This window comes from Lampris incognitus, chromosome 17, assembly GCF_029633865.1.
Source record: "Lampris incognitus isolate fLamInc1 chromosome 17, fLamInc1.hap2, whole genome shotgun sequence".
Classification (NCBI taxonomy): Eukaryota; Metazoa; Chordata; class Actinopteri; order Lampriformes; family Lampridae; genus Lampris; species Lampris incognitus.
In genome coordinates this window covers 37,810,517-37,821,218 of record NC_079227.1, presented here as the reverse complement: position 1 = coordinate 37,821,218, position 10,702 = coordinate 37,810,517, and the positions used below count along the sequence as shown (strand labels likewise).

General features: G+C 49.6%; 1 protein-coding gene across 1 annotated transcript in view; it reads left to right on the top strand.

Moving 5' to 3' along the window:
• Positions 1 to 511, top strand: part of adrb1 (adrenoceptor beta 1) — a 1,224-nt gene extending 713 nt beyond the window's left edge. The window contains exon 1 of the mRNA XM_056297509.1: positions 1 to 511. This exon is cut by the window's left edge and continues 713 nt beyond it. Within this exon, the coding sequence (XP_056153484.1) occupies positions 1 to 511 (511 nt within the window).
• The last annotated feature ends 10,191 nt before the right edge of the window (positions 512 to 10,702 follow it).

The window sequence follows — 10,702 nt, the reverse complement described above, 5'->3', positions numbered from 1 at the left end:
GAAGATCGACAAGTGCAAAGGCAGGTTCCACCACGACCCGAACGGGGTGACCTCCGAGTGTAAGACCAGCAAGAGAAAGGCGTCTAAGATTCTGGCTCTGAAGGAGCAGAAGGCGCTAAAGACTCTGGGCATCATCATGGGGACCTTCACCCTCTGCTGGCTGCCCTTCTTCATCGTCAACGTGGTGCGGGTGTTTTGCGCCGAGCTGGTGGGCAAGGACCTGTTCGTGTTCTTCAACTGGCTGGGCTACGTCAACTCGGCGTTCAACCCCATCATTTACTGTCGGAGCCCCGACTTCAGGAAGGCTTTCAAGAGGCTCCTGTGCTGCCCGAGACAAGCCGACCGGAGGCTCCACATCAGCTCGTGCGACCTGTCGCGCTGCTCCGCCGGCTTCGGCCACTCTATGGGGCCCGGCACGCTGGAGGTGTGGTCCGGCTGCCACGGCCTGGACAACAGCGACAGCAGCACGGAGGCCACCGCCAGGCTGTCCCGCTCCGAGTCTCAGCTCTGAACGCCGCACGCGGGAGTCGTGTCAGACCAGCAGGGGGCGCAGTAAAAACACGACCTGTCCCGGAGACTCTGGAGGTTTTCTTCCTGCTGGTCTGTTCGTCTCGTCTTAAAAACGAGCCTGGAAACATCAGCCCACATCGGCCGGGGACGGCGTCGGGACGGGGACGAGGACGCCGTCGGGACGGGGACGAGGACGCCTTCGGGACGGCATCGTATTCACTGGAGTGCTGAAAGACGATGACACGTGCAAATTGTACGAGAGAAAATGGTTTATATTAAACATTTATGTAAATATATTTATATTAAACATTTATGTAAATATATTTATAGTAAACATTTATGTAAATATATTTATGGAGCTTTTTACGACAAAGTGACTTCTGACCACACGTCAATGTCTATTATGTACTGTCACGTGCTTATAGGGGAGACATGTGGACAAACTCACCTCTCTGTCTGTCTGCCTGTCTCTCTGTGTCTCTATCTGCCTGTCTCTCTGTGTCTCTGTCTGCCTGTCTCTCTGTGTCTCTGTCTGCCTGTCTGTGTCCCTGTCTGTCTGTCTGTCTGTCTGTCTGTCTGTCTCTCTGTGTCTCTGTCTGTCTGTGTCCCTGTCTGCCTGTCTCTCTGTGTCTCTGTCTGTCTCCCTCTCTGTCTGGCTGTCTGTCTCTTTGTCTGTCTGCCTACCTGTCTGTCTGTCTGTCTGTGTCCCTGTCTGCCTGTCTGTCTGTCTCTCTGTGTCTCTGTCTGTCTGGCTGTCTGTCTCTTTGTCTGTCTGCCTACCTGTCTGTCTGTCTGTCTGTGTCCCTGTCTGCCTGTCTGTCTGTCTGTCTGTCTGTCTGTCTCTCTGTGTCTCTGTCTGTCTGTCTGTGTCCCTCTCTGTCTGGCTGTCTGTCTCTTTGTCTGTCTGCCTACCTGTCTGTCTGTCTGTCTGTCTGTGTCTCTGTCTGTCTCTCTGTGTCTGTCTGTGTCTCTGTCTCTCTGTGTCTCTGTCTGTGTCTGTCCGTGTCTCTGTCTGTCTCTCTCATTAAATCTCATGCAACTGTAAGGTGGTGTCTTGACTCATGAAACAAAGTAAATATAAGTAAAAAAGAAAAGCTAAGCTGTTCCTTCTCTCTTGTATCATATTTCACATGTTCTCATGAGGTTCTTGCATCATATCTCATGTTCTCATGGGGTTCTTGCATCATATCTCATGTTCTCATGAGGTTCTTGCATCACAGCTCATGTTCTCATGGGGTTCTTGCATCATATCTCACGTTCTCATGAGGTTCTTGCATCATATCTCATGTTCGCATGGGGTTCTTGCATCATATCTCACGTTCTCATGGGGTTCTTGCATCATATCTCATGTTCTCATGGGGTTCTTGCATCATATCTCATGTTCTCATGGGGTTCTTGCATCATATCTCATGGGGTTCTTGTATCATATCTCTCATGTTCTCATGAGGTTCTTGTATCGTATCTCACATGTTGTCATGAGGTTCATACATGTTATCTGCAGACCACGATACACACTGGTTTGAATTACTTCTTCCCATGGAGAAGTCAACATGGCTGCTGCACCTCTCCAGCAGAGGTGTAAAAACCAGGTCCAGAAAGTAAAAGTCCAAACCATATATTTGCTCCACTCATGCACTACACCAGCAGATTCTAGTCAACACCACCCCTCAACTAGGTAGGGAAAACTAGCTAATGAAATCAGCTGGTTTAGTGACATGGTTGGAGCAAATACACGGTTTGGACATTTACTTTCTGGACCTGGTTTTTACACCTCTGCTCTCCGGGCTGCAGAGATGAAGATGTAGTATAGAGATGAAGGGGTGTAGCGATGAAGATGTAGAGATGAAGGGGTGTAGAGGTGCAGAGATGAAGAGGTGGAGGAGGACACGTGGCCTGGGCGAGGACAGTGGTCCCCTAAGCTAAAGGTTTGTTACAGTCCAGTCATACACGCCTTATGATTCTCAATTAATGTCTTAATTAGCGTCTTAGCGTACAGAGACCACGTGAGTGTTTTAAAGCACGTAGTGCTGAGGTGACCCCTCACGTAGGATGAAAAACACACGACACCATATTTGAGCTGGTCGGATTATGTTTATTTCATGTAATTTCATTTTATTTTAAGAGTTTATTTCAGCATCAGTGAAGCGGAGACAGAACCAGGCGCGGGACCTGAACAGACCAAATGTGTGTGACAGGAGACTACTTGATGTTCCACTCTCAGAAATTGAGGTACAGAAGGGGTACACTGCTCATAGGTACATTACAGCAGCAGAGGTACAGTACTGTACTTTGAAGGATCAGATATGTGTCTTCCCATAAGCTGAAAGGTAACAAAGGTACTTAAAAGACACCGAAGTGTCTTTACGTGGGTACATTATTGTACTTCAGAAAGGTACTGCCCCAGCAACAAGCATTTGTACCCACTTGCTTACTTACTTACTTGTTTTTCTTAGCGTGATAGAACAGGGGTGGGCAGTCTTGTTCAGAAAAGGCCACTATGGTGCAGGTCTTTGTCCCAGCCAAGCAGTTACACACCTGTGTCTCCTAATCAAGTTCCTCAGCAGAGACTGTCCTGGTTGATCAGTGGGATCAGGTGTGTAGCTGCTTGGTTGGGACCAAAATCTTCACCCCTTTCTGGACAAGACTGCCCACCCCTGATCCAGAGCAGGGGTGTCCAACCCTGCTGTTTTTCACTCCAACCCCAATTTAACACACGTGATTCTACTAATGATCTACTGACCAAGACCTGGATTAACTGACCCAACCGCCTACCAAAAGAGGTTTTCTACGGGGAGCTGTGCTAGGCAAAAGGGAAGCAGGGAGGCCAGAATCAAAGATGTGCTCAAGCGCCACATTAAGATCTGCAGCGTAGATCACCCCAGCTGGGAGACAGTGGCCCTGGACAGACAGAGATGGCGCTCCACAGTATGGCAATCAAGAACAGCTGCCGAGCAAAAGAGACAAGAAGACTATGATGAGGCCCAGCATGCAAGACACAAGAGACCAACCCGAACAACATTCGTCTGTGACAAATGTAGACGATGTTGTCGCTCTCCTGCAGCCCCGATGGCCCACAGACGCGCTGTCCGAGCTTAAACTGCATCACAGCCATCATCTTTTCGATGGACTGCCGCAGAAGAAGTTTAATTGAATCAGATGTGTTAAATCAGGGTTGGAGTGAAAACCGGCAGGAGGGTAGCTCCCCAGGAGCAGGGTCGGACACCACTGTTCTAGAGGATCCTCTTGAGGTTCACATGTCTGTTCTGCACAGAAACAAGTCGACGGGGCAAACTGACGGAGCTTACGAGTTTGTTTTTCCCCAAAGCTCGCCAACACTGTGACTTTTGTCTTACAAGAGAAGAAAAGATTTCTACACCAACACGTTATTTAAAGGACTTCAGATGATTTGTGGGTTCAGGTTGTGAACGAGCTGGGCTCTCGGTTCATCTGGAGTTCGGGGGTCGTGAGGTGCGGCACTGCAGATGGAAGTTGCAGGAATAAGCTGCACGTGGGAGCACATGTGGTGATGCTGCATGCACGTTGCCCTGGCAACAATAACCTATTGACTACCTACATGCATCTCATTTGATTTATGACTCATGTGAGGCAAGTCACCCTCACCTTCTGCAGGAGCAGGTCATTTGATCACCTTCTGCAGGACCAGGTCATTTGATCACCTTCTGTAGGACCAGGTCATTTGATCACCTTCTGCAGGACCAGGTCATTTGATCACCTTCTGCAGGACCAGGTCATTTGATCACCTTCTGCAGGACCAGGTCATTGGATCATCTTCTGCAGGACCAGGTCATTTGATCACCTTCTGCAGGACCAAGTCATTTGATCACCTTCTGCAGGACCAGGTCATTTGATCACCTTCTGTAGGATCAGGTCATTTGATCACCTTCTGCAGGACCAGGTCATTTGATCACCTTCTGCAGGACCAGGTCATTTGATCACCTTCTGCAGGACCAGGTCATTGGATCATCTTCTGCAGGACCAGGTCATTTGATCACCTTCTGCAGGACCAGTTCATTTGATCACCTTCTGCAGGACAAGGTCATTTGATCACCTTCTGCAGGATCAGGTCATTTGATCACCTTCTGCAGGACCAGGTCATTTGATCATCTTCTGCAGGACCAGGTCATTTGATCACCTTCTGCAGGATCAGGTCATTTGATCACCTTCTGCAGGACCAGGTCATTTGATCATCTTCTGCAGGACCAGGTCATTTGATCACCTTCTGCAGGACCAAGTCATTTAATCACCTTCTGCAGGATCAGGTCATTTGATCACCTTCTGCAGGACCAGGTCATTTGATCACCTTCTGCAGGACCAGGTCATTTGATCACCTTCTGCAGGACCAGGTCATGTTCCCCAGCTGACGCAGGTCTTTTTAAAGAGGCTGCAGAAAAGAATAAAACGAGTTTAAACAGAGTCAGAGTGCTTTATAGTCACAGACCCGGTGTGAACAGGCCCGTGTCACATTTGAACTGTCTCTGTCTCTCCAGTTTGTTTCTCAGGGGTGTCTCTTCAGCTTCTTCGTTCTGCTTGATAACCACCAGCATCATGACACCACATTAATACAAAATCAGCATCATGACAACAGATTAATACAAAATCACACACACGGACTTTGCTTTGCATGTCAGTTAATGCTTTATTTAAGCCACAGAAGAATAGAAAATAGATTTCTTCTTGGAAAAAAAAAATCAAAATCCGTACAATGGTTCATTGTATGGCCAAATCTACCGTTAACCCTCAGTACGGGAGCTGAGACTGCACACAGAACCTCCCAGGCATTGCTGAACACACACCACGTCCTCTGATGTGATGTGATGTGATTTCCATCCACAGGTAACTTCTCTCATCAGTCCATCGTTTGTCTGTGAGTTGATCAATAAATATGCTTTTGTTATAAATCTACAAATCTGGGTCTTTGGTGCGTCACCACTGGAAGCTTAACACATGTTAAAACATGGTCTACATCAGGGGTGGGCAGTCTCATCCGGAAAGGGCCGGTGTGGGTGCAGGTTCCTGCTCCAACCAAGCAGATACACTTCTGATCCCACTGATCAACCAGTAGAGTCTTTGCCGAGGAACTTGATTAGAGGACACAGGTGTGTAACTGCTTGGCTGGAACAAAAACCTTCACCCGTACCAGACTGCCCACCCCTGGTCTACATGGCCTGCTAACACAAGCCACATCTCTGACAACCGGGTTTTATTACGCACACCTGGCTTTGCTCTTATTAAACGTGGCTCCGTTAGGTCATCTGGCAGCTCTGGTTCCATTAGCTTTTCTCTTTTTTTAAAAAAAATTTGAGATACTTTATTGATCCCTCTCAGCATCTAACCCATCCTAGCTGTGTAGCTAGCAGCAGTGGGCAGCCGCCGTGCAGTGCCCGGGGACCAACTCCAGTTTGCCTTGCTCAGGGGCACAGGCAGGAGTAGTAACCCTAACATGCATGTCTTTATGATGGTGGGGGAAACCGGAGCACCCGGAGAAAACCCACCGCAGACACGGGGAGAACATGCAAACTCCACACAGAGGACGACCCGGGATGACCTACTGGTTCATACTACTTAAGTTGAACTCTTAAAGTATTGTGAAACGGGCATTAGGGTAGCATAGAGGTCTATTCTGTTGTCAACATGGGGATCGCCGGTTTGAATCCCCATGTTACCTCCGGAACTCGCAGACACAATGGGCCGTGTCTGCGGGTGGGAAGCCAGATGTGGGTATGTGTCCTGGTCACTGCACTAGCGCCTCCTCTGGTCGGTCGGGGCACCTGTTCATGGGGGAGGGGGAACTGGGGGGAATAGCGTGATCCTCCCACGCGCTACGTCCCCCTGGTGAAACTCCTCCCTGTCAGGTGACAAGAAGCGGCTGGTGACTCCACATGTATGGGAGGAGGCGTGTGGTAGTCTGCAGCCCTCCCCGGACCGGCAGAGGGGTTGGAGCAGAGACCGAGACAGCTCGGAAGAGTGGGGTAATTGGCCAAGCACAGTTTGGGAGAAAAGGTGGGGGGGGGGGGTAAAGTATTGTGAAACTCCCATCCCAATCAAACAACCCCAAATGGGTAAACATGAAAAGCAACACGAGAAAAGGTTCGATCCCTCAGTGAACCAGGCCTTCGCCTGTTTTGCACACAAGCTGCTGTCGTCCCAGTGTGAGCTGCAGCACTTTCCCACGAGCTCCTCCAAACTAAGCCGCACAGGGAATGACGACGGAAGGATCCAGAAGACATCAGTCCAACCAACAGGTGCAAAGACAGCCATCCACTGTCAGGACTCAGCAGCATGATTCTGGCCTACACAAACCGCGTGAGAGGATACCGAGGTCGTCGGAGAGCTCGGCACACTTTGAACAAGGCCAACAAAAGGATTCGAAACAACGTTTCACAATAAAGTAATTAGCTGGCCCAGACGAGAGAGCGCAGAGTGAAGGTATTCTTGAAGACAAGCTGTTCCTGTCTCTGGGCAGAGTCAGCCGATGGGATGTGCGGTGAAGGATTAGTCTTGGCCCAGCCACAGTATGAATACTATCACCCACATGTTTTTCTAACCAGAACCAACCACCGGGAACCCCCTGATGGATTGTTGTGGAGCGAGGGGTTCGGAAATACGTGCGGGAGCACACACGCTGTGCTTTAAAAACAGCCAGAAGGATTTTAAAATCAATTCCGGATCCGCTTGGGAGGCGGCATCGGGATGCCGCCACAGGGGTGACAGGATCCCTCCTTTGTGGCTCTGCAGAGGAGCGTGGCTGCAGCATGTCGCACGAGCTGTCACAGTCCATCCCGTCGTTAAGGTGGCAGGGGATAAAAGCACGAACGGCCGACTCCAGGTCAGGACGGGACCGGAGAGCCTGGACTTCAGCAGCAACTCTTAACGTGACATAAAAGCTTAACTTGAATAAAAGGCCCCACTTCTTTCCCAACCTCTGGGCCTTGGGTTCTCAGTTACAATCGGTAAGGGTTACAGACGACGATTTCCACGTCGTCCTCGTTCACCGGGGGGAAGGTTTTGAGATATCCAGCGTTCGAGGTCCCTCGAGAGGGTTGGGATCTGGCCAGCGGGACGTTTAAAGGGAGATAAAGTTGTTTTGCCAGCGACGGCGATGAGAGGAGATGTCAGCGTTCTCAAACGATATGACCCAGGGGAAGCGTTTAAATGGAAAACAGGGTCGGACCTGAACGCAGATGTGCCTCTGCTCTCCAACTGGTTTCTCTCCTTCATAGCTCCGCCATTTGGACCAAAGAACCACACGTGGCTGACAGCTTGTTGTTGTCTTCTTCTTACCCCTTTTGAACATCCACCTACCGGCTACCCGCACCGCTTATCCTGCTCCCCGGGGCGCGGGGATGCTGGAGCCTATCCCAGCAGTCATTGGGCGGCGGGTGGGGAGACATCCTGGACAGGCCGCCAGGCCATCACACGGGGCCCCCACCCACCCACCCACCCCCACACACACACACACATACTATATTCATACCTAGGGGTAATAGTACGGCCGAGTCACCTGACCTACAGGTGTTGGGACTGTGGGCACGGTGGCGCAGTGGTTAGCGCGGTCGCCTCACAGCAAGAAGGTCCTGGGTTTGAGCCCCGGGGTAGTCCAACCTTGGGGGTCGTCCTCTGTGTGGAGTCTCCCCGTGTCTGTGTGGGTTTCCTCCGGGGGCTCCGGTTTCCTCCCACAGCCCAAACACATGGAGGTCAGGTGACCCGGCCCTACTAAACTGCCCCTTTTGAGCGTGATCGGCATTATTTGAGTTGCTTATTTGTTGCTGATGATTTGCTTATGTGTTTTTATTGCTTATATGTTTTCTTGGACATGATCAATAAAATTGATTGATTGCTGGACTTATTACTGTACTTATTTCCTGAGTGTAATAATTGAGGAAAAAGACATGCATTTTGTTTTCAGTTTCAGCAAGTCTGTGCATCCCAAGTGCTGGCCTACAACGTTAGGCCTGACTTGGCCATTAGACCCAACCTATATTTCATCCTATGGCTGTCGTGATTCTTTTGCGGGGGGAACTTCGGTCCAATGTTTGCTCCGTGTGGTTTGTTATCGAGGCCTCCTGTTCAATGCTCTCTGTTTGGAAAACTGGCCGGTAAATTAAACTCTCCCCCTGAAGCTTGCTGCAGTGGAGCCCTTACCGAGTGCTCAAGTTCACCAGAGAAGTGCGAGTTGTGAGAATGGCTGCAGGGAAGCCAGTCATAACTCCAGAAAAAGCCCTGGCGTGCTTTCCTAAATGACCCTGGACAAAGCGGGAGCTTCAATAGCGTGAGGGAGCACACATCCCAGATAGCAAAACCGCTGCGGCCCGGACCCGTCCCACACCCGACACTTCATCCGGCCCACGTACCGCGTGGAATGGTGGCACTTGGGCGGTCTGCTCCTGTTTTCCCAGATCTGGGCCAGAACCAAGCCATAGCAATGCTACACGTGCCACATATTTGCCAAAGGTGGCCATATTTGTTGTGTGATATTTGGGCCATATTCAGTATTTACCACACGGGCCACTTCAGGGTCACATCCAGACCACATGTTGCCCAGAGCACCGCGTCTTTGCCAGAAAAGGCCCACATTTGATTTGGCATATTTGGGCCATATTTGTTATTATACATGTGGGCCACTTCAGGCTCCCATCCGTTTTGTCAGGGCCAGAAGAAGGCTGTCAGTGCCGCATCACTGCCCGAAGTGGCCCACATCCGGATGCTGTCTGGGATGCTGTCAAAACCTTGACTTTGATGGCTAATGAGAACGTGTCACTCCGCTGCCTTGAGGGAGTGTTATCAATGCCAAAGCCCACTTATCGCTACCAGTGCGCCGTTACCTGGCTAGCTACTTAGCGCCCACGAGACTGCCCAAGAACACCAGACATGGGCTATCCAGCTTTGATTGTCTTCCGATCCCTTGCACGCTCAAGGGCGTCAGCCTCACTATACCTTTAATAGCACTCGAGGTCAACAAGTCGGTGCTCGTTTAGACATTTGTGGAGCTTTGCATTTCCCCCTTTTTCCGTTTGCCTCACTTTCCACGTCCACATACAAAGGCACCGCACGACCAAACAAATCGGCGCCTTGTGTTACCAAGGGCTCTTGAGGAAAGAGTCTGGTTGTGTCCTCGGCTAGGGAATATTAATAAGCGCTTAAGCCGGAAGTCTTTAAAATGCATTAGCTCTCCATGTTCCGCTAATGATGCTCTCCCAAAAGACCTCACCCTACATTTTAAGTAGTCTGAAAACAGCTGAATGGAATCGAGCTGGGCTGTTACGGCTAATGAAGAGCGTCTGACTATGACTGGCTGGGCTAATGTATGCGATTACAGCAGTGCAGCCAGCAAAGACCTGCTCCTGGCAAAGACTCATCTCATTATTAAGCATTATTTGCCTGGCAGGAAATTTGCATCTGGGGCAATTAGCAGCGGGCTCACTGATGGAGAAGCACGGCAGCTACTTGAGAGAGAATTGCATGTGTGTCAGGAGACATTTTAACTGCACCGAATGAAAGGATACCGATTTAAATGAAAGGGTAACGATCAATTTGGTAACTGGTGTGACTCTTGGTTAAAGGGAAACAAATTCTTGTAAATGAAATTTCAGAAAAAGGAAGGCAAGAAGAAAACATACCAAAGGAAAAAATGCAAGATAAAGTTTATTATGAATATAAATGTAAAATGTGAAGGATAAAAGTCTTTATGCATGCCCAATTATCCATGTAACCAAAGAAAGCTGCTCTCTCGATACACATTGTGTCCCGATGAACTGGTTCAACTTTCTTTGACATGAACGATAAAGAGTGAAACAATATGTCCCTCATGTAGATACCAAAGCACAGTAGGTAGAAGACATATTTATTTACACATCCTCAATCCTCAGCATCCTTTCATTACTTGTAATTAATTTCTATTACCTGTACTGTTTTGTGCTTTATATGTTGTCTCGCACTACTTTAACCTCAGGCCTCCCGTCCACGCTCCCTAATTCTGAGACCCAGCCACGTATTTCTTCCTGTCTCACTGCAGACATTTACAATGCACAGCCATTCTGTGCTCCTACTGCTGTGCCCATGTTTTATGCCACTGTGACAGACTGGACACTGTGACAGACCGGACACTGTGACACACCGGACACTGCCAGACCGGACACTGTGACAGACCGGACACTGCCAGACCGGACACTGT